The sequence below is a fragment of the Ursus americanus genome, chromosome 3 (genome assembly GCF_024610735.1).
Source record: "Ursus americanus isolate L20-20 chromosome 3, mUrsAme1.1.p, whole genome shotgun sequence".
Taxonomy (NCBI): Eukaryota; Metazoa; Chordata; class Mammalia; order Carnivora; family Ursidae; genus Ursus; species Ursus americanus.
This window is the reverse complement of record NC_142129.1, coordinates 60,997,678-61,023,226: the sequence shown is the minus strand read 5'-3', so window position 1 is coordinate 61,023,226 and position 25,549 is coordinate 60,997,678. Positions and strand designations below refer to the sequence as shown.

At 36.6% G+C, this 25,549-nt stretch overlaps 1 protein-coding gene across 8 annotated transcripts in view; it reads right to left on the bottom strand.

The window, feature by feature from the left end:
- The window catches only part of THSD7A (thrombospondin type 1 domain containing 7A), a 773,396-nt gene that overhangs the window by 237,163 nt on the left and 510,684 nt on the right, over positions 1–25,549 (bottom strand). For all 8 annotated transcript variants that reach the window (XM_087861023.1, XM_087861022.1, XM_087861024.1 and 5 more), the window contains one exon: positions 13,883–14,714. In XM_087861023.1, coding sequence (XP_087717149.1) covers positions 13,883–14,714 — 832 coding nt within the window. The remainder of the gene's footprint in view (positions 1–13,882; positions 14,715–25,549) is intronic.

Here is a 25,549-nt window from a genome sequence, read left to right as displayed (position 1 = left end):
GAGAATTTGCTAGAAGTTTTTTGGTAAACACAATAGTAGCCTTTAGTTTGCCATCTTCGGTGCCAGTTACTTGATAGTTGTGACTGAACAGTTTAGTGGCTTCAAGCTACAGAAACAGGGTAACTGACAACGTAAATAAGGATGTTTGCAAGTGTACCAAAGGTTAAACTAAATAGACTAATGCTCAGAAACTATTGGAGTACATTAACAATATCAAGAACGATATGTGATTTCTCCTTTTAAAAATTATGCATTTTGTAATTTCTATAGAAAATATATTTTATTTAACTATGCAATAGCAATTGTTTAGTGTTAACCAGGCACAGTAATATTAAAATACATCCTAAACATTGTCTCATGAATGGAACCGAGACCTATATCCTATATTCTCTTAGGTGAATAGGATTTATCTGTCCTAGGGACATTCTTTTGCACGTTTCAATTGCATTCTTCATAACCTGCAGAAGTGTCCATTTTTCCAGCGGCCTCAGTTATTCACTAAAAGGCTCAATTTCCAAAATGGAAAGACTCAATTTTTATACTTTAACAAACATTTACTGGGAACCAACTGTGTGCTAGGAATTGTCTTAGTTGAGTGGGAGGTATAAAGGTTAATATCGTGTCTGCCTTTGATGAAGCAGCTTATGCAGCAATCACCTATTGCTATTACATAGATTATATATATACACAATATTTCCTGACATCATAGATATAACTTCTGAGAAAACGTTCAAAGTTTAACAAAATGTATTTTTTAATGAAATCTGGGGCCTGCCGTAATATAGATAATCAGTTTTGTTGTTGTTTTAAGTGCACCACTGAAAAGGTATCTTTTATTCAAGGAATGAAATTAGGTTGAGGAAAAGCGCAGAAGGAAATATAAACAAACTTAGGTAATACCGTAGGTAAACAGATCAGGATGGGAGGTGTGCATAAACTCAAGTGCGAATAGAAAAATGCCATGCGGTCAGTGTGGAATGCTGAATACAGAGCAGAAGACAAGCTTTCTCTGCTTTATAAAATTCTGACGAGAGCAGCTATCTTGGATCGTAATGCTGATTTAGGTAAACAGTGCATACAGAGTTACTGACAGTCCCATTGCTCTACTATTGTGAAAGGAATCTGAACACCTCTGGTAGGAGCATGAAAATACATGTGCTTCCTTTTTACTGATTCGAGGTATGTGTATGCTTTGCTTCTCTCCCCACTATTATGCTCTGTAATCTAAATGGGGCACTTCCTGGGAACATGCAAAAAAAAAAAAATTAAAAAGGGAAGACTGACATATCTGCGATGAATCAGCTTTATTATAAAAAGGCGGTGGTGGTGGGGAGGGATGATAATCAGATCAGATCCAAAAAAGCTGTCTGCCCTAAAACAAAAGGTATCAAGAAGCCTCTTTCAAAAATCGATGTACTTCAAGTTCTGAAATATGTCCCTGTTGAGACCGAGCCTAAGCTTCCTCCTAGAAATGTCTTCGTGTGAACCGCCTCATGCCAAGGCATCCAGGGCAGCACATGGGTCTCACACATACAACAACCGGGCCACCCTGCGCAAGCCTACTTTGCTGCCGTCTGCTTTTTTTGGGTGACCTGGGCAAGTTATTTAAAACCTCTGATGCTCAACTTTGCTATCTATAATACAGGAATAGTAATACCTGCTTTATTTTATACACAGTGGTCTTTTAAAACTACTTCAACATAAAAATGTTTTATGTAAGTGCAAAGTTAATTCTGTACCTGGCCAACGTTGGACACATAGTAACTGCTTAATCATTGTTTATTGGTTAATTATAATATGCATATAACATGGTAATCATATGCATGAATCTCCACTGATCAATATAAAAATTTTATTGTATTTATATATAAAATTAAATATATATTTATAAAATATGGTTATATTTTCTATTTATATGTTATATAGACTTATAAAAATATATTTATATAAAATATATATTTATAAAAAGTATATATTATACTAAAAATCACTACCACTAATGCAAATCTTCATGGTTTGCCTCAAGATTTTAGGTAAAGATAATGTGAAGCCATAATGATTGGCAAAATATTAGTACTGTTTTATTTCTTTATCTTATACTTAGTTTTAATTACTATGATTTTTAGTAGGGTACATACGTTTTTAATAGTGCATGGATTTAATTTATAAATAAATGTTACCTATATTGGAGTGCGCTGAAAACACTGTTTCTTATAAATGTGGAAATGACCTACCCATAGGCCCTAAAATCTAAACATTTAAACTTGACCTCCAAGATTTGCCTGTCTTTTCCTTTAGTCTAGCTTCTCATTCTTTTATAAGGAAATCTCTAGATGTGCGAATGTTCTATGTACATCACACCCTCACTCAATGCACCACTACTGATGCAAATCTCAGGGCCTTTGCTCTTGCTGTTTCCATATTTTTCTTCCATCATCCTCCCCTCTCTTATGCATACCTACTAATCCTTAATCTTAGTAGCATTTTCTCCATGGCCACTTCCGATCCTGTTGACCTCCCTCCAGAAGAACTTGCTGCGTAGGTGGTCACTTGCATAAACTCTCTCTGTAGACATAAGACAGCACTTGTAATATTTTATTGCTTTTTTGTGCCATTCTTTCCAAAGCAAAGTACAGGTCCTTGAGATTAGGGTCTCTGTTTTTTTTTTTTGGGGGGGGGGCGGGTTCATATATTCCAGCATCCAGAATGTCTTGATGCCTTGTACTTTGTTGAACAAAAAAGTAAATAACTGAACAAATGCCTATTCGTTAATACATAACAGCAGTGACATAGCAGTTCTCTGACTCTTACATTGTACTCTAGCATAGCTGTTATATCCTCGGGGTCAGCAGAAAACAGACTGCAAAGTCACATGGGTTAAATGAGAAGAATTTAATAAAAGGGTTATTAACAAAAGTGTGGGTAGTGCTCAGAGAAATTACCAACAGATGGTGGAGCACCCTGGGGCTAGCAAGTATGGGAAGATTAGCACCCCAAGGTGGTAAGGGGACCAAGGAAAAAGATTTGACCAGAATGTGAGATGAACCTAGAGTTGTGGGGCAGAGCTGCTGGACAGGGGCTGTATGTAGCCTTTTGTGAGAGGAAGTCAGTCACTGGCTGACCCAAAAAGACAGGAAAAGATGCTCAACTCCTCTCTTCCCACCTTCTCATAGCCTGTTGCTGCCTCCTATGGTAGGATCCAACCAGACAGAAGAGAACCAGGAAGCCTTATTACAGCACTGCTCTGCCACCAGCCTCCTGGCACGTGGCAGCATCTGGAAGGGCTGAGAGTGGCTCTCTAAGGACACATGTAACCCAACCCAGTCAGCTCTACATTTTGAGATGAGCAAAGCCACATACCTCCGTCAGCTATATACCATCTACAAAAGAATGTGGGCATACTGACTCTATTTCTTCAGCCAGCTGTGGCCAGCAGGAAGCTGAGGCGAGTTTATGAAAAACGATGGTGAGCATAGCATATGGCAGGCAAATCAACACCTTCAATGTTACAGAAAGTTTTTAAATCTAAAAGCCTGCTATTTATGCATGAGAAGTAGTAATTTTATAAATGGATTCTGAATAACCTAAAAGTAGTCGGTATTTCCTTAAATAGTGGGCAATTTACTCCCCTCTTTTTGGTAAGGTTAGAATTAGATTTGCAAGTTCAATGATTCACCGAGTAGTCCCGCAGGAATGGGCCCTCAGGAACTCCGGCACATCCTCGGAGTAAAAACCGTGTGCTGAGAGCTGTTCTGTTCTCATTCATTCTGATGTTTCCATAGGGATGGGTTTCCAGAACATGTCATAATTAACGAAATTTCTACCAAGAAAGATATGTGGGATTTCATATCCACAATTTTAGGTATGGTTTTGGTTCAAAGCTCTTAGGAATCACAAAACGTGGAAGGCTTTTGGAGATTTTTTGGCTCCCTCCTTCCATCTCTCATCACTGACTCTCTTTACACACATTTGTACATGAGAAAACTGAGTCCCAAGAAGTTCAAATCCCTTGCCCAACATTGTGAAGCCATGGATATATAAGTTTCCCTGTTTTATTACTTATTTCTCCTAATTACCTATTACTTAAATTGTCCTATTGATTCAGCCAGGTTTTTGGTTGTTGTGTTACTTATTTATTTTACTATTATAAAGCCAGTAGTTTTATATTCACCCTAAAGAGAAGGACGGGGTAGTTGACAGCTAGCATTCTAAGGTAAAATAGGAGTTAGACACAAAGAGACTGTGTTGAGAAGAAATACAATTTTATCTTAACAGATGTAATTTTTTTTTTTTTAAGATTTTATTTATTTGACAGAGAGAGAGACAGCCAGCGAGAGAGGGAACACAAGCAAGGGGAGTGGGGGAGGGGGAAGCAGACTGGATCCCAGAACACCGGGATCACGACCTCAGCCGAAGGCAGATGCTTAACGACTGAGCCACCCAGGCACCCCTTTAACAGATATAATTTTGAAAATGAAATGCTTTGTCAGAAAAGTATGAGTTTATAAAAAAATGCAGAAAGCCACTGAGTATTATTCACTACTAGCTGAAATACTAAGACTGAATTTATATATAGAATTAAGCAGAAAAATATAATTGATAACAAAATGACAGAAAAATACTCCAGTGTGCCAATTTTTCCAGGGATACTGGATTATTCTCCTCTTCATATCTTAGCCAGCTGTTTAAGATTTTATTTTATTTTTTTTAAGAACAGTTTTAGATTTACAACAAAAATAAAGAGGAAGGTATAGAGATTTCCCATACACTCTCTGTCCCACTTGCACAGCCTCCCCCATTTCGCATCACTCATTGAAAAGGTACATTTTTTACCAAGGATGAAGCTACACTGAGACACCATAATCAATCAAAATCCATGCTTTACATTATAGTTAACTTTTGGGGTTGTATATTCTACCAGTTTGCACAAATATTTAATGGCATATATCCATCATTATAATATCCTTCGGACTCTTTTTACTCCCCTAAAAGTCATCCATGCTCCCCCTATTCATATCTCTCTCCTACCTAACACCTGGTAACACTGTGTAGATATTGGGTGGATGTAAGTTTTCAGTTCCTTTGGGTAAATGCCTAGAAGTGTGAGTGCTGGATGAAATGGAAGTATGTTTAGTTTTGTAAGAAACCTCCAAACTGTCTTCCAAAGTGGCTGTGCCATTTTGCATTCCCACCAGCAATATTCATTCCTGTTGCTTCACATCCTCACCAGCATTTGGTATTTTCAGTGTGGATTTTTGCTATTCTACCAGGTGTGTCATGGTATCTCATTGTTTTAATATGCATTTCCCTGATGACCTATAATGTAGAGCATCTCTTCATATGCTTATATACCATCTGAATTTCGTCTTTGGTGAGGTTATGGTCTTTGATCCACTTTTAAATCAGGTTGTTTTCTTACTGTTTAGTTTTAAGAGTTCTTGGTGTATTTTGGATAACAGTCTTTTATCAGATGAGTCTTTTGCAAATATTTTCTCAGTCTGTGGCTTGTCATTCTCTTGACATTGTCTTTTGCAGAGCAGAAGCATTTAATTTTAATGAAGCACAATTTATCAATTATTTCTTTCATAGATCATCTTTTGTGTTGTATCTAAAAAGGTATCATCCCGCCCAAGGTCATCTTCATTTTCTCTTATGTTACCTTCTAGAAGATTTATAGTTTTGCCTTTTGCATTTAGGTCTATGATGCATTTGAGTTCATTTTTGTGAAGGTTATTAAGGTCTGTGTCTAGATTTGTGTGTGTGTGTATGTGTATTCACTTATTCCAGCACTGTTTGTTGAAGAAACTCTCCTCACTGCATCATATTGTCTTTGTTCCTTCGTCAAAGGTTAGTTGACTGTATTTATGAGACCTAGTTATTTTTTGCTCTTATATATTTCTGCATAAAATAAATGTCTTCTTTACTGAGTTATCCAGAAACTGCATAGACAGATCTGGGTTTTTTTCCGTTTGTTTTTTGTTTTGGCTTAGCCAACAGAAATCTGTTTTAGATCCCAATTCTGTCTTATCCCCTCAGGAATGTACCAAGCGGAATTTCCCATACTTCCTGGCAGTGCTTCTACTGGATTTATAATTACAATTAATTGCCTTTCTTAAACAATACAACAAAACAAGGGATGTTCAAATGGAAGATACTTTCCAAAGTAGGCACGGCTTTCACTAAATGTTTCTAGTTTTACTTACAGCAGATTTTATAGTTCTTCCTGAAACATGTTATGTCTTTGATCTGCAGATTCAGGACTTTATTTCAGGAAGAGGTGATCTGGGACAGCTAAACTTTCCAGAGGTGAGGGCAGCTCATAGCAAAGCCTTAAATCTCAGGCTGTGCTGTTGCAACCTGGAGACGTCTGCCTCCTCTACCCCTTTCTTCTCCACTTCACCTTTGACGTCTTCTCTCAGCCAGGAGACCTGGGAAGTTACATTCTGGCTGAATTACTCTCCAGCTACACTTCCCCTGAGATTCTGGGGGAAGAACTGGCTCTCAAGGGACCTTCCTCCACATTCCCTGTTGCTTGTCTGTGCTCTCCTCCCAACCACCCCCAACTGAGCTAATCCAGTGAAAAGATCCTTGCAAATATTTTCTCAGTCTGTGGCTTGTCATTCTCTTGACATTGTCTTTTGCAGAGCAGAAGCATTTAATTTTAATGAAGCACAATTTATCAATTACTTCAGGATTGTATCCCAATTAATTTAAAGGAATCAGTCCTAGATTTCTTTCCCCTTTCCAATTTTTAAAAATGTATATAGAAGTGCTTATTTCTTTTAATGGCATTTCTGGTTAGGGCAGTACAGTGGAATAAAACTGCCTTTACTCTCTCATGTTTGTTTAGAAACCAATTACTGCATTGAACTGAATATGTCCCCTCAAAATTCATATTTGAAATCTTAACCTCTAATGTGACAGTATTAGGAAGCAGAGCCTTTGGGAGGTGATCAGGTCACAAGGTGAGCCCTCATGAATGGGATTAGTACCCTCAAAAAGCGACCCCCGAGAGCTCTCTCCTACTCCGTGCCATGTGAGGATACAATGAAAAGCTAGAAGTCTGCAACTCAGAATAGAGTTTTCAGCAGACATCGAATCTGCTGGCGCCTTGATCTTGGACTTCTTAGCTTTTGGGACAATGAGAAATAAATTTCTGTTGTTTTTAAGTCACCTAGTCAAAGGTACTTTGTTATAACAGCCCTGACTGAGGTACGGACTTCACTTGCTAATAACTACATATTCCGTTCATGGAAGCACCATGATTTAACTAGCCCTTTTATTGGTGGAATTCAGATTGTTTTGCTGTATCAAATCATGCTATAGTGAGAGTTGTACACGTATCTAGAAGAAATTCATAGTAATAGAACCACCGACAAAGATAGTATCCTTTTAAAATTCTGAAACATACTGCAAAATTATTTTTCAAATAGGTTATACCATTTTTGCCCCTCCCCCCACCAAATATATGTCTGTTTTCCCCGAGTCTTTAATATTAAATACTGTTACCAATAAAATGTCAAGTCTCAGACTTCTATCCTTAGAAAGACCTGATTTCAGGGTTGGCCCTTGGCAGGCATCTGGGAACTTAACTGGTAAACAGTTCCCTACACTGCTAAAAATTTTTCTCTGAATGAGAAACTGCTCTAAACGATGAAGTTGTTCATTATGCTTAATTTGTTTGTATAAACAATGTGGTTTACAGTGAATATTTGCTTTCCCTCTGGGAGCTTGGGGTTTTTGCATATGCTAGGCAGAGGGTGCCTATGTGAACCACCCCCATAAAAGTTTGGGACACAGAGTCTCTAATAAACTTCCCTAGCAGATGATGCCTTGCACAATTTGCTGCAACTCTTCATTGGAGGAATTAAGTCAGTCTATGAATTTCCACCTGGAGAGGACCCTGGACGCTCCACATTTCCAGGGGAAGCTCACAAGAGTTTCCTCCAGACCTCAGACTCCTCCGCATGCACATGTTCCTTTATGCTTTGGCATATCCTTTCACTGTGATGAATCGCAAACATAAATGTAACTCTATGCTGAATCCTGGGAGTCCTTCTAGTGAATTACTGTTGGGGTTAATGTGGAGCATGAAATCAACCATAATACCTGGCTTGCTAAAATGTAACAAGGAGGCTGCGGAGGGCAGGGAAGGTTTCAGAGAAGGGCATAGGCCTTGGGAATGCCGAGGCCTGCCATGACCACTCTGCCGTTGGAATGCCGCAGGGAGTTGCCTTCCCGAAACTTTCCTAGCCCAAACAGCCACCCTATGATCTAAGAAATGTAGGCATAGTCCCTTAGGCTATGTTTAGCAGAACTGTAAAACACATAGATCAGCATATTGTATCTTTCCCGAAAACACATCCTCCCAGTTTCAGTAAGAACACTTGTCACACTATGAGAAACAAACTGAGGACTACAGAGGGGAGGGGGGTGGAGGAATGGGATAGGCTGGTGATGGGTAGTAAGGAGGGCACATATTGCATGGTGCACTGGGTGTTATACACAACTAATGAATCATCGAGCCTTACATCGAAAACCGGGGATGTACTGTATGGTGACTAACATAATAAAAAATCATTATAAAAAAAAAAAAAAAGAACCCTTGTCACATATCACATGCTTGAGAAACAGTGATAAGGATTTTTGATTATCCTGAAGGACCAATAAAAGTGGGATCAAAGAAGAGCAAAGCTCCTTCGGCTCTGAGCTTTGACTCCCTTGCCTTCTCCTCTCTTTGACAGCAAAGTTTGGAGTAATCTTTCATCCATAGCTACAGGGATTGCTGGCCATTCCCGGCAAATTACCAAAACTGGAGGCCGTCTTAGTGATCCCTGACATACTATTAAACATTTTTATTTACTAACCTGGTGGGTGAAAATGCGATTAAACATTTTTTGTATTTAATTATGATTAAGGATTAGCATATTTTCTATAACCTGAACCTGTCCTTTGCTGACTTTAATTGATATAATTTTTAGAGCAGTTACAGGTTCACTGCAAAATTGAGTGCAAGGTACAGAGAGCTCCTAAAAAAGACCTGCCCTCATACATGCAGAGCCTCCCCAACATCGTCACTCACTAGAATGGAACCTACATTAATACATCATAATCACTCCAAGTCCTTAGTTTACACCACAGTTAACTCTTGGTGTTCTACGTTCTATGGGTTTGGGCAAAGTATAAGGGCAAATATCTATCACAATATACAGAGTAGTTTCACTGCCCTAAAAAATCCTGTGTTCTCTCTGTTCATCTCTCTCTTACACCTACACGCTGACAACACTGCTGCTATTCTTTTCACTGTCACTAGGGTTTTGCCTTTTCCAGGATGCCATACAGTTGGAATCATACAGTATGCTGCCTTTTCTTTCACTTAGTAATTACGCATTTAGTTTCTTCCGTATCTTTTCATGGCTTGATAGCTCATTTCTTCTTAACATTGAATAATATTCCATTGTCTGAATGCGATACAGTTTACTGATTCATCTTCTGAAGGACCTCTTGGTTGCCTTCATGTTTTGGCAATTATGAATAAAGCTGTTATATAAACATCTCTGTGTAGGTATTTGTGTGGATATAGGTTTTCGGTTCCTTTAGGTAAATATCACTGAGCATGACTGCTACATCATATGGTAAGGAGTGTGTTTAGTGTTGGAAGAAACTGCCAAGCCGTCTAACAAAATGACTGTCACCATTTTGCATTCCCTCCTGCAATGAACCAGCTTTCCTGTTGTTTCACATTCTCACCAGCATTTCCTGTTGCCAGTATTCTGGATTTTGGCCACTCAAACAGGTATGTAGTAGTATCTCTCTGTTGTTTTATGTGTATTTCCCTGATGACCTATGATACAGAGTATCTTTTCATAGGCTTATTTGCCATTTGTAGGTCTTCTCTGGTGAGGTGTGCTGGTACATTTTAAAATCAGGTTGTTTTCTCATTGTTGAGTTTTAAGAGTTTTTTGTATATTTTGGATACTAGTCCTTTATCACCAAGAGCCTTTGACAAATATTTTCTACTAGTCTGTGAGTTACCTTTTCATTCTCTTGACCCACTGCTTATTTTCAATTAGGTTTTGACCTTTTTCTTAATATTATGAGTTGCTATGTATTAAGAAAATTAGCTCTTTACCAATTATATACTCAAATATTTTTTCTCAGTTTGTAACTCAGGTTTTAACTTCATTAATATTTTTATTGAGCAAAATTTACCTTTTTAAAAATGTACATGAGTATTTTCCTGCATAATCTCTGCATTCTGTACCCTAAAGTATACTTGTTTAAGACTTTAAAAATTTTATCCTTTCTTCTAATATTATAAAAACCAATTTTAAGTATTAAATATACATCTTGGCTTTGCTTTGGTATAACAAGTGTCAAAGGCATACAATTAATCTTTTTTTTTTTTTAAGTAATTCTTCTTATTCCTTTTAATGGCAAAGCAACTGCCCCCAAACAAAACAAATTAATTAATTTCCCCTTAACACCATAGGGAAAGTTTTATAGGGTTTTAGAGATCTTATTTCTATACCCCATTCCGTTTGATCTGATTATTCATGCAAGAACATAAATTTGTTATTACTATTTTTATAGAATAAAATATATTTAATTATCTTGGGACATTAGTTTTTTTTCTCTCTACTTTCATTTTTCAAAAATTTCTTGGCTTTTCTTATATGCTTATTTTTCCCTTATAAATTTTACAGTCACAATATTGGGATAACTGGTACAGGCACACATCTTTTTTTATGTTTCTAAGTCTGGTGTTCTGTGCAGGACTTTTATAGTTAGGTATATATACAGGTTTCTTTTTGTCCTTTTTACTTTTTTAAAACACCTCTTTAATATTTTATTCAAATTCAAGTTAGTTAACATATAGTGTATTATTAGTTTCAGGGGTAGAACTTAGTGATTCATCGGTTGTATATAACAACCAGAGCTCATTACATCCAGTACCCTCCTTAATGCCCATTTGCCTGGGGCAATACTCTACTTAAGCTTGGTTGAAATTCACTGGTTCATAGGGAAGCTCCTTGTGTCATGCTGTGTATGTGTCGTGAATTAGAATTCCCGTCCACTGGTCATCCAACTTTAATCCCTCAATCCATCAAACTGGTAGTCTTTTCTTGGCAGTAATGGCCTAGTGAGTTTCTTGTTCAGTTCTGCCTATCATGCTATCTGTTTTCAAAAAAACTCAAAGATGCTTCAGCAGCCCTTTCTTTTAACACAGATTGTGCCATACTAAGGAGATGTCATTGGCTTGGCCCTCACAAAGTTCAGGCTACTCAGAGATTTTGAGGGTTCACAAAAGTTGCAAAGACATAACACCCTTCTAAGTTTCTTCCTTCAGTTAGGTTTAATTTCACCACATTCTCTCAATCTCTGTCATTTGTGGTTTGAGACTGCGACTGTTTCCTATTCTCATAAAAGAACAGACTTTTCATTTGTGTATTTCATTATTATTGATTTCAGTCTGAAAGTAAAAAGCAAGCCAGATCTATCATCTCAAACTTGTAAGTTCTAACAGTAATTCTGCTACAGTTATATTTATTTGCCTATGAACTGCTTCCATAAGATTCTTAGGTTTATTTAGCTAAATTCATTTAGTCACTCTAACAGATGTTTTTAGCCTTATTGATTTTTTTTATCCTCTGACACGACAAAATTGTTTCTGAATCTGATATAAGGTAAAAGACTTTAAATGTGATCATCAAGTTTGTGATCTGTGGCCCTCTGCTTTGTTGGTGTTAACCATTTACCCTTCATTTCACTAGCTTCACTGACGTGGTGCCATGTTTGAGCAAAACCTAGGTCAAACACCTGATTTTTATCTCTTCTTCACTAAGACTTTAGCTGTCTTAATCATATGTATTTATCTATATATATTCTTATACACAATTCTTAAAGGCAAGAAATATTAATAACTGATTCAAAGTTTAATCTATACCCCAAGAAGTTATATTAGGATATTTCTAATAGAATATAAGCACCTGACAAATGATCTACAAATTTTTAAATGTGTTTGCTTATTTCAAACAACCAAATGGGACTATTAGGCTCTATGGCTCTATGCAGTTGTAAGTACTATCCTAATCACATTTTTAATTGAGTGGTCAACATTAAATTAAATGTCTACACCATGTTAACTCAGTGACAGCAGGAGACAACTCAAGTTGCCTTGGAGGCTCATTTAATTACTTGGTGGGAGCCAAGTAAGGAATATAACTGTAATACTTCAGGAAAAGAGATGAGGAAATCACAGAATAAGGATAGTCAGAAAAGAGTTAAACAGGGATTGAAATGAAAACACACACGATACAGAATCAGAGGTGAACACACATACATAGACCTACACTTAAGGAGTTGTAGGGAACCTGGAAGCTGAAGGCAGGAGATCAAGCAACCACCAATGAGACCAAGAAAGGAATTGGACTGATGTCACCAGATGAAGAAAAGGCAGATTACTGTGTGGCTGAGAGAAAATACAACTGCATTAAGTACAAAGAGGGGAGGGACTAGCACAAATCCTAAAAATGGTGACCGGAGCAACACTATTCTGAGAGAAATTATTGTCTAGATACATCAATACTTTATTTGTTTATTCATTTCTTTAAACTATATCCTGCACTAAAAAGGCTTTAAACCAGCTTTCAAAATTCATAGATGGCAAAATCACTAGGCAAGAATGAGTGAAGGAAAATCATGGTGAGAAAAAGATGAAGCCAGCGGGTATGTTAGTAAGCAACACGCTTGCCACACAGTCCTATTCATGCTCCCAGGAGCCAAAGCAAACAGGAACATGTGATCTGTTAGAAGACTTCCAGGGCTGTAAGGAACACAATCCAGCTGCTCACCAGCAGCACATGGGTCGAGGCTTCAGGGAAATTTATCTTACGTGTTTTTAATCAAGAGAACAGACTGTGTGATGGAGTAGATGACACTTCCAATGTCATTTCTACAATAAAGATGATATAAAATTCTGAGTGATGTTACCATAATTTCTCTCAGTTCAGTCCAAATCATAACTACATAAATAGTTCAGAAAAAGCAATTATGCAAATGATCCAGATAAGACACTCCCAGATGGTCTGGCTTATCCAAGAGCAAAATTTAGAATATCCAGAGAACATCATATCCTTTAGATAATCCTCAATGAATAATCCTCAATGAATATTTTCACAACAAATAAATTATACATGAGAAAGTCTTTCATAATATAGTTATTATTTACCCAGAGATCATTTGACAAATAATTTCTGTCTAGAACATGCAGCCAATTAATTACATGTTTTCTAAACCAAGCTACTCATGATTAAATAATGTCTACTTACCTGAGTTTCTTCTAGTTCCCCTTTTTTTCCTCTGGGGAGATTTATTCCATTTTATAAAATGTGAAAGAGAGTTATTCTTAAGTATAGCTCCTTGGGTTGTTGTTTAGATTTTGTTTATAGGGTAATTCTGAAAATGCTATAAACTTGGAGAGATTACAAGTGTGCTTTATTCTCACTAAAATATGTATCTGAATTCAAAATCCCCAAAATCTAGCTTCTAAGTAAGCTCCCCCCCACCACTGTAGGTGGAAACAGTACAACTGACCTAAAGAAGTTGTAATGTCTCATGGGGAATAGCTCACGCTATAGATCTCCGACAGAAACATTTAAATGAACTCTAGGAGTACAGTGCCCAAACATGAGCAGAACAGAAATAATGTCAGGAAACCCACAAAGCTTAAGTGCCTTAAAGTAGAAAATGTTACACTTGGGGGCAGCTCATTCTAGGTAGTGCATATATGCATCTCCGGACTTAGTACAGCAGGGTCTTAAGTGCTTTCTAGCCCATGGCCTTGATAGACACACCCAAGTTAATAGTTATAAAATGTTACCTCAAATCGGCAGCTTTCCCCGTCTTGTTAGTGCACATAACCTCTCTGGTCTGATATCCAATCTGGATGTCCCAATATTTGTTCTCTTGCCGGTTCTGTCTGTTTCTGTTTCTCTTTTTCTTAATAAGTTCCCGGGCTTCTGGATCCTTCACGCCTTTTCCTCGGTCCTTTTCCCGTTCTTTATTCTTCCCACGTCTCCTTGCTTGTCTTACTTGTCTTGAGTGGGGCATCGAGCATGAGCTCCAGGGACCCACGTGCAAGCTGTACATGCTCTCTTCATCTTCACAGGGGCTGGACTGGCACACCTGAAACTCTGTCAAGTTTGGGCAGCCAGAACCTCCAAACTGGGGGGGTGCTACCACGTGCCGCGTCCGGTGCTGGAGCCCACTGCCACAAGTCTTGGAGCATTCGGACCAGGCAGAAAACTCGGACACAATGCAATCTTGCTGGCAGGGAATGAGGCAGGCCTGTTCCAGGAGAGGTTTGGGCTCAAAGTACTCACAAATGATATCCTCTGCAAGAATGTCCTTCTCTTTCTGGATGCACGTTATCTCTCTCACCTGAATGCCTTCCTCCCCCTTAATGCACTCAAGGGGTTTCTCCAGGCTTTTTGAAATCACAGGCTGACACTGATTCCAAGGTCCCAGCCTCCAATCATACAACTCTTTGTGCCAGTCACACACTTTGAAACAGTTCTGCTGGTGACTGGGTCTCTCGGCCTGCTTGCAGTTTGTATGTAACGTTGTCCAGCCTTCCACATGAGCACACCACACAGCCCGGGTCTGAATGCCTCCTGGCCCACAGTCATCTCCCATGCATCGGCCCCAGGGACCTGAAAATGATACAAGAGTTAACAGTGCCAGTAGAAGAAAACTGTAAGTTACCTCACTTTACAGAAAGACATTTCAAGATCTAGTACATTAACTTCCCTGAAGTGTTATAAAGTAGGTCTCTGCACATGAGTGTCAGAAAGTAATGATCTGCACTCAGTATTTTTGCAAAAGGAGAAGTATGTCAGAGAGTCTATATAAGGTAACCGCTGGGACAAATTCCCTTTGGGTCCTTTTGGGATTATTAAAAGATTGCTTTTCTTCATTTTCTTAATTTTAGATAGAGAACGCTTGCTCATAAAGGACATCAGAAATTAGTAACAGTGAAAACACATTACCCCTCCCTCGTAACCATCGAATCCATGTCAGTAGCCAGCTCACAAGTGGCCCTTGGTGAAGAACTCCATCTCCCACAGGCTTTTCTTCTCCCGAGCAATTAAGGATTCTGTAGAATGTGTTCTTCCCTACCTCATTTTCTATGAGGCTCTACCTCCTATGACTGCAAGAGTCTAGTGGGTGTATATGTGTGTACCGACAGAAGTGTTCACTTGGTGAATACCAAAGTTAGGAAGGGAAAAATCTTGTAAGCACGTTCTGCCTTTAAATTTACCCCCTAAATTAATTTTTTTCTCATCTCCCCAGTGAAGTATAAAGATGGGCAAGAGAATTAAAATTTAACTAAAGGACTTCTGTGATATTCTGAATGTTGAAGGGTTCTTTGGAGTTTTATCAATTTCCTAAAATAGAAACTATTTGAGACTATAGAGCTGTTTCATGGAACACTTAAGTCAGTGGCTTTAGTATGATGTGTGAGCTTTTTACCTTAGGTTCCTTCTTAGTATAAATTGAAACCTACTTATCTCCACATATTTCTTTTTTTTAAGGTACAATAGGATTTTCAGTGCTTTAACAGACATCTCAATTTCTGAAATTGAGAATTATATTGTTTTGGGATTTGAAAGAAACAATGATCATATATAATTACATGATTTTCAAAATATAGTCCAGGGACTTGAGGAATTATTTGATGTAGCACCATCTTCAATAGGTTGTATTGGAAGGTAAGGGCCAGTATATAGGATTGGGCTCTAAGCTCCCCATCCCCACTCCACTGCTCTCCTCCATCATTCCTGATTCTATACGAGAAGCTCCATTATTATTTTTAATACACATGCTGAAATTATGCATAAGATATTGTCTGGCAAGAGACTTCTGCTGCTGAAAAGCAAAAACCATGAAATGAAACAAATAGATTCATTCTACTGATAAGGAGAACAGGTGACAGGAAAGGGAAGTGATTTGCCAAGTTCACATCTTGAATGAATAACAAAACCATCCTGGATTTCAGATTCTTGTTCTTTTAATTTTATGATTTATCCTGTATTTTAGAGCTTGAGACTTAGATGCTCCTATGCAAAATGATTAATCTAGAAAGAGTGAAATACGAAGAATGTGTTTGTTCATCATGTGTAAACATTTAATTTTAACTAGAAACATGTTTGCAATCTGAGGATGCCAACTTTATTACAAATGGAATAATGGAGTTGTAAATAGGATAATATTTTCTGTCAATCTCTTTATTAACTAATCATTATTGCAAGAAAATAAGATTTGGATATTTGGCATATCCATATCATTACTTTATGAAGTTCACATGTAAAGAATTATAAGGGCTTAAAGTACATTTAGGGAATAGTCTTCCCAGAGTGCTGATGTCAAAACTTTATGAGCTAAGAAAGTCAGTGAGTTTGTTATATGTGTCAACACGCAATATCTGATGATATTTTAATCTTAGTTTTAATTTGTCAAAGGAAAATATATATTCATAAGTGTGTTGATAGTCGTAGAGATTTTCTAAATATTCAGTCTGGGAATCACAGAACCTAGGACACTTCTCAATAAGGGAATACAATATGTATAAAATTTTAGAATCAATTCCACACGTCTTTGGTATTTTTTCCTCCTCCCTACTGTGCTTAAACAAACAGTAATCTTTATTTCCCACTCTAAGCATAGAATATAAACGTATATATATGTTGGACCATCAAGTTAGTAGCAAGCTAAATGCCATTGAGTCCAAATTTCAAAATATAAGTATCTTGAAATAACTCAGAGTCTAAATCCCAGATGCAGTTCAGGAGAACTTGATATTTTATTGTTTTCCAATCTTTGATCTTAATTATGAGATTAGACTAATGAATCAGATTAGGACTATTAAGAAACTAGGCTTTTTAAAAAGTTTTTGTTTAAATTCCAGTTAGTTAACATACAGTGTAATCTTAGTTTCAGGAGTGCAATTTAGTGATTCAATACTTACATATAACACTTGGTGATCATCCCATCAAGTACACTCCTTAATCCCTATCACTTATTTAACCCATCCCCCCGCCCACTTTCCCTCTGGTAAGCATCAGTTTGTTCTCTATAGTTAAGGATCTGTTCCTTGGTTTGCCTCTCTCTCTCTCCTTTTCCCTATGCTCATTTATTTTAATTTCACATACGAGTGAAATCATATGGTATTTGTCTTTCTCTGACTTATTTCACTTAGCATAATATTTTCTAGCTCCATCCATGTTGTTGCAAATTGGCAAGATTTCATTCTCTTTTATGGCTAAATAATATTACATTGTATATATACACACCACATCTTTATCCATTCATCAGAGAATGGACATTTGGGGTCTTTTCATAATTTGGCTATTGTAGACAACACAGCTATAAATATCAAGGTTCATGTATCCCTTCATATTAGTATTTTTATATTCTTTGCATTAATACCTAGTAGTGCAATTGCTGGTTCGTAGGGTAGTTCTATTTTTAAGTTTTTGAGGAACCTCCATACTGTTTTCCAGAGTGGCTACACCAGTTTGCATTCCCACCAACAGTGCAAAAGGGTTCCCCTTTCTCCACATCCTTGAAGTAGGGATACAGGGAACATACCATGACATAATAAAGGCCATATAGGAAATACCCATAGCTAATGTCATCCTCAATGGGGAAAAACTGAAAGCTTTTCCTTTACAGTCAGGAACAAGACAAGGATGTCCACTCTCACCACTTTTATTTACCATAGCTCTGGAAGTCACAAAAATCAGACAACAAAAAGAAATAAAAGGCATCCAAATCAGCAAGGAAGAAGTAAACCTTTCACTATTTGCAGTTGACATAATACTCTATATAGAAAACCCAAAAGACTCCACCAAAAAACTGCTAGAACTGATACACGAATTAAAATTGCAGGATACAAAATCAATGTATAGAAATCTGTTGCATTTCTATACATCAATAATGAAGCAGCAGAAAGAGAAATTAAGGAAACAATCCTATTTGTAATTGTACCAAAACACATAAGATACCTAGGAATCAACGTAACCAAAGAGGTGAAAGACCTGTATTTTGAAAAGTATAAGACACTGACGAAAGAAACTGAAGACAACACAAAGAAATGGAAAGACATTCCACACTTTTGGCTTTGAAGAACAAATATTGTTAAAATGTCTTTACTACTCAAAATAATCTGCACATTTAAAGCAATCCTTATCAAAATACTGCCAGCATTTTTCACAGAGCTAGACAAACATCCTAAAATTTGTAATGGAATCACAAAAGACCTGAATAGCCAAAGCAACCTTGAAAAAGCAAAGCAAAGCTGGAGGCATCACAATTCTAGACTTATATTAGTTATATTCCACAGCTGTAGTTGACAGAAACAATACGGTACTGGCACAAAAGCAGGCACATAGATCAATGGAACAGAACAGAAAACTCACAAACGAACCCACAACTATATGGTCAATTAACCTTCGACAAAGCAGGAAAGAATATCCAATGGGGGAAAAACAGTCTCTTCAACAAACGGTGTTGGGAAAACTGGACAGCAACATGCAAAAGAAAGAAACTAGACCACTTTATTACACTACACACAAAAATAAATTCAAAATGGATTAAGACTTAAATGTGAGACTTGAAACCATAAAAGTCCTAGAGGAGAACTCTTTGACATTGGCCATAACAACCTTTTTTTTTTTTTTTTTTTTTTTTAGATTTTACTTATTTGACAGAGAGAGACACAGCAAGTGAGAGAGGGAACACAAGCAGGGGGAGTGTGGGAGGAAGAAGCAGGCTCCCAGCGGAGGAGCCCAATATGGGGCTCGATCCCAGGACCCCGGGATCACGCCCCGAGCCGAAGGCAGACGCTTAACAACTGAGCCACCCAGGTGCCCTGGCCATAGCAACTTCTTACTTGATATGTCTCCTAAGGCAAAGGAAAGGAAAGCAAAACGAAACTATTGGGACCTCATCAAGATAAAAAGCTTCTGCACAGTGAAGGAAACAATCACCAAAAGTAAAAGGCAACCTATGGAATGGGAGAAGATCTATGCAAATGACATATCTGATAAAACGTTAGTATCTAAATTAAATAACTTTAAAACTCAACACCCCAAAAATGAATAATCCTATTAAAAAATGGGCAGAAGACATGCACAGACATTTCTCCAAAGAAGACATCCAGATGGCCAACAGACACATGAAAAGATGCTCAACATCACTCAGCATCAGGGAAACGCAAATCAAAACTACAATGAGATATCATGTCACACCTGTCAGAATGGCTAATATCAATGATACATGAAGCTAGGCTTTTATCTTCAAATTAAAAACAACAACAAAAAATCATAGCAGTTATAAATTTGGCACTTAAGAATATTTAATTGGACATTTAACAGATTTAGGTACTATTATTGTTTTAATTGATGAAAATGAATATTTTATTACTGAAATCTTAGATACAAAGTGTGAAATAATTTCAAGTCTGCCTGTTATTGCTGAGTAAGGAAAATACACATACCAAAACCAACCCCCAAAACTATGAAGAACTTAACACTAGGTAACTATTAAGTTTGAAAATTACCCTAGAAAAGAAGTGATAAAGATATTAAACACTTATAAACCAAGTTTTAGCTATAACTCCAAGCTTACATCTAAGTTTATTAAAAAATAAAAGTGTATGATGGTTACTTTGAAAATAACTCATGGTTTACCAACACCAAATTAGGGAGAGTTCCCATTTTACACATTCTCAGAATATGCTGTATATTTCTCACATTATGTTTCTCACAATTTCAATTAACTGATGGAATAATTGTTTGTCTATCATATTAGACTGACTTTCTGGCCCCTCACGTACAGTAATTTGAATGTCTTCTGCAACATTTGGTTTGATCATGTCTTAATTTCCACTGCTGGCTTTTGAATGAATTTCTTCAACTCTTTTCCTCAGAAAAGAGAGAATTTAGTTCGCAGATCTTAATATTCAAAGCATTGCATGACTGATGTCAATGCCAGTAGAAAGAAATTGAGTTCAAGAAAACTTCTATACTATTTTGTATACAATGACAACGAGCGTGCATTTCTAAAGTTTAGATAACTAGTAAAAACATACATTTTGAGTACAAATACAATTCCATTACATTCCAAAATTATTATCATAGATTCCTATTAACCAGCTGTTCGCAGATAACACAGTTGGGTTTATTTTATTTCAAGTATATTTACATTGAGAACCAGAAGATAAGACATCCCAAGAAAATTTCATGGAGGTCGACAAAAATATTCACTAGGTAAGGTAAAATAAAACGCATGAAGGCACCAGTGAAAGTAGAGGTGGCAATAGAATCACAATTGAACCTAAAAAAACTCATTCACTTTGTGGACTTTAACTGCTGTCTTATCTTTTCACTGCACCTTGGGTATTGCATGTGTGTCCAATTAACAGACCTCTTGAAAAAAAAAAAAAAAAAAGCAAATCTTTACTCTTGTACACCTGATGAAGGGCTGTCTACTTCTGTCCTCTAAGCAGTCTTAAAATAATCACACATTGAACAGAAAGGGGACCACATCTAAAAGTGCTCTTGACAGCTAAGAACTGTTAGCCCAATTAGCTACCATGTTTCAAAGAAACAAATGTTTCAAACTGCAATTTGAAAGTACAGTTTGCAAACTCCATCAAGCAAAATATGAAGTCTTCTTCCAAGTACAATATGAAAATGTGATATTTAACTCCTATGTCTCTGCCTGAATGTTAAATTTTAGCCCCACGTCTCATATTACTAGGAATGGGAAGTGGTGGTATTGGAAAGGTGGTGTGTGTGTGTGTGTGTGTGTGTGCACGTGTGCATGTGTGTGTGTGTGTGTAAAGATGTTTGGTTTTTAACAAGAACAGAATTTCTCTGACTTCATTTATTGTTCTTGCTCCTTGTTATATAAAGGGAACTTGGAATCAAATTGCACGAAACAAAGGATGGGCAGCTTTCTACTTAAGATCTTGGATAATATCTCTTTATGAATGGAAATGTATTCCTGCACACAATTTGTAGGATTGTGTTCATTCAGTATCATGCAAAACACTTCTAGGATGTAGGTCAATAAATACATGTAGAACACTTAGCTTGACAGATTTTATGTAAATTGAGAAATACTAGATATCTTATTCCACTAAAAAGAAGTTAAAGCAACTGTTTGCATACCCAAAATATTTATGTAATTGATAGACTCACAATACAAATATTTTCACTTGGAATTGACACAGAATTTTGTTCCATAAAAACAAATTTAAATGAATGCTACTTGGCTTAGTTTTTCATTGGATATTACTTTAAATATAATTGTTAACTTTCCAAAAATGTTGATAAAACAATGAATTTATTTTTATTCCTGCTAAATAGGATTTGATCTTTAAAGATTTTATTTATTTATTGGACAGAGAGATAGAGACTGAGGGAGCACAGGCAGGGGGAGCAGCAGACAGAAGGAGAAGCAGGCTCCCGGCTGAGCAGGGAGCCCAAGGCAGGTCTCAATCCTGGGACCATGGGATCATGACCTGAGCTGAAGGCAGATGCTTAACTAAGCCACCAGGTGCCCTTAAAATAAATAAATGTTTAAAAAAAGTAAAGTAAAATAAAATCCTAGGGCGGAGCATGGAGCAGAAGCATGGAGCAGAAGCGGGGCTCAACCTCAGGACCCTGAGATCATGGCCTGAGCCAAAAATCAAGAGTCCCCTGCTTAGCCAACTAAGCCACCCAGGTGCTCCTAAACAGGATTTTATAATATGTTTATTCTCTTCATGTCATCCAAAACTCTCTATTTTAGCCTACCAAAGATGGCCCTTTAAATTTAAAATTAGTATTTTGCCCACCATATTCAATACTACTTCTAAAACTATTATATGTCAAGGGCATGAGAGCAATAAAAGGTTGAGTCTATAAAAGGACACATTATTGACAAGTGGCCGAGCAACTGTTCCAAAGAACCTTATAAAAGATAAACACTATAAAAGGAGCATGAGAAAATTATGCAAACTACTTTCTGCCCTTGTTTGCTATAAAACTCTCAAATGAGCCAGTTTCTTGTTTGACTAAATATGTTTGCATCCTTCAAATGAGATAGTGCAGTTTCCCTCCCGGATTTGGTTATGGAACAGCATGTCCTAGTTTACCAAGATCAAGAAATGCACACATAGCTTAGTAACATACTGGATTCAATGTCATGAATGCTGTGTAATAACCTATTTTAAAATTCTCAATTCACAGAATTTTAAAAATTCTATTTGTTTTTACTCAAACAAATCAGTACAGAAAAACTTAGAAATTACTACTAATAGGAAAGATAATTCCTCATAAATTCCATGAAGTAGAGGCAACTTTTAAAGAACCGATGATATCCTTCACCTTTTTCAGCACTGAAACACAATTTTGCTTATTTTGTACTCGTTTGGTCATTTCAAAGAATTTTTACTGTGGATAAAAGTAAACACATGGACTTAAATATCTTGAAATAGTTTCATAGATTGGTAATCCAAATCCCTGGCATACTGTGCCATCCAATATCATACGATTTGATTTAATTATAAATATGCATTCTGTCTAGGAGACCCCTTTGTATAGATTTATGAGCACAAAAACAATTAAATTTTTAACAATTTACTGACCTAAAGTAGATGAAAATTTCCTTTCTGAAGAAAAACAAAAGGAGAACTCATAGCTTCTTTGACTTGAGTTTTAATTTAATTTCACTTAATTTTAATTTAAAATATAACTCTCAAATGACAAATCAGTTTGGTGGATAAGAAGAGATCCCTGTGAAGTCAGCTGAGCTTTCATCTTCAATAGTAATTAAATTTTTATAAGAAATTATATAAGAATATAAAATTAAATGTACAAAATTAGAACAAGAGCTTTAAATCTGATGAGACAATGAATGAGGAATCAGTAATAGGATAGCTGATTTTACAGCTGTCAAGTATAGTTATCTATATTCAGCCCCTATCATGTTTGATCTCTCTCAAGAAAATTACTTAGTCTCTTTGGATCCCGGTTTCCTTCATTTGTAAAATATAGTATAAACCACATCATTAACTTTGTCTTGTAACTCTATGTGAAACACAGACTAAGTTATCAATATTATGGGGAGTATTCGTGATAAAGTTGTGAAATGCTTTTTTTCTCACACAAAAAGACTTTCATTTTTACGTGACTTAATATTTTAAAGTCTGCATGCATCAATGATGATTTCTTTAGGCTAAAGAAATTCATTAAAGTGAATACCTGGGACAAAGGGTACCGAGAATTTTAAGGTTTTTAAATAGATGTTGAGCACCTGATTTTTCAGAGAAACTTGTGGAAATCTAAAGCCCATCACCACATCCTTATTAGCACTGTTAGTATGTTTTTGTTACACTGATAAATAGAAATCCACTGTTGTTTTAATTGAATTCTTATTACATATGACCTTAAACATAATTTTTTCCTCTTCTGTGATTTGCTAAGTTTATTTTGCAGTGGTATCATGGACTTTTCTTTTTATCTTGATACATTTCGTTGATGATATTAACATTTTCTTTTTCTTTATTATGTTAGTTACCGTACAGTAGTACATCATTCGTTTTTGATGTAGTGTTCAATTGCATCATGCGCCCGTCTTAATACCCATCACCTGGCTACTGCATCCCCCCACCCACCCACTCTTCCCTCTGAACTGCTTGGTTTATTTCCTGGAGTCCACAGCCTCTCATGGTTCATTTCCCACTCTGATTCAGTTTTCCCTTCCTTCCCCTAATATCCTCTATGCTATTCCTTAATATTCCACATGAGTGAAACCATATGATAATTGTCTTTCTCTGCTTGACTTATTTCACTTAGCATAATCCCCTTCAGTTCTATCCATGTTGATATAAATGGTGGGTATTCATCCTTCCTGATGGCTGAGTAATATTCCATAGTATATATAAACCACATCTTCTTTACCCATTCGTCTGTTGAAGGGTATTTTGGCTCCTTCCACAGTTTGGCTATTGTGGACATTGCTGCTATGAACCTCGGGGTGAATGTGCCCCTTATTTTCATTATATCTGTATCTTGGGGTAAATACCCAGTAGTGCAATTGCTGGGTCATAGGGTAGCTCTATTTAACTTTTTGAGGAACCTCCATACTGTTTTCCGAAGTGGCTATACCAGCTTGCATTCCCACCAACAGTGTAAAAGGGTTTCCCTTTGTTCACATCGTCACCAACATTTGTTGTTTCCTGCCTTGTTAATTTTTGCCATTCTAACTGGTGTAAGGTGGTATCTCAATTTGGTTTTGATTTGAATTTCCCTGATGGCTAATGATGTTAAACATTTTTTCATGTGTCTGTTAGCCATTTGTATGTCTTCTTTGGAGATGTGTCTGTTCATGTCTTCTGCCCATTTTTTGACTTGTTTTTTGGGTGTTGAATTTGAGAAGTTCGTTATAGATCTTGGATACCAGCCCTTTATCTGTACTGTCACTTGCAAATATCTTCTCCCATTCTATGGGCTGCCTCTTAGTTTTATTGACTGTTTCCTTTGCTGTGCAGAAGCTTTTTTATCTTGATGAAGTCCCAAAAGCTCATTTTTGCTTTTGTTTCCCTTGCCTTTGGAGATGAGTCATGAAAGAAGTTGCTGTAGCTAATGTTGAAGAGGTTACTGCCTATGTTCGCCTCTAGGATTTTGATGGATTCCTATCTCACATTGAGGTGTTTCATCCATTTAGAGTTTATCTTTGTGTATGTTGTAAGAGAATGGTCGAGTTTCATCCTTTTGTAAGTAGCTGTCCAATTTTCCCAGCACAATTTATTGAAGAGACTGTCTTTTTCCATTGGATATTTTGTCCTGATTTGTCGAAGATTAGTTGACCATAGAGTTGAGAGTCCATTTCTGGAGACTCTATTCTGTTCATTGATCTATGTGTCTGTTTTTGTCCCAACACCATGCTGTCCTGGATACTAACATTTTCTATGCCCTTTAAAAACGTAGTATTTCTCTCTTTCGTATTTTTTTGTTTATGATGTTTTCTATGTTTCTAGTATGCATGCTTTCACTAACACAGTCTTATGTTTCCTCCATTGCTTTTAGGCTGTGAAGTATCTTCATGTATAGAGATGATATTATTCATAAAATTTTACAAAAGTTTCATTCTCTTTATAGATTCATTTAAAACATGTATATTAAATCCATTAGGAATTTATTTTGAGTATGTTTAAAGGCAAACTATTGAACATTTTATTTTCTCCACTGTTAGGTAATTTTACCAAGAATACACAGAACTATTATTTTAAGGTACTCACATCAAAACGTGGAAATGAGAACTTCTTAAACAATGCATCCCTGGATTTTTATTGCTACATTTCATTTTATTGTCATATTTTATTTTATTGCTATAGTTTATTTGTACAGTATACAGTGTACTTGCACATATATGATCTCTTTTGATTTTCATATTGTGTTAGATGTGAATAGATTGTTGTCCTATATAGTAGGCT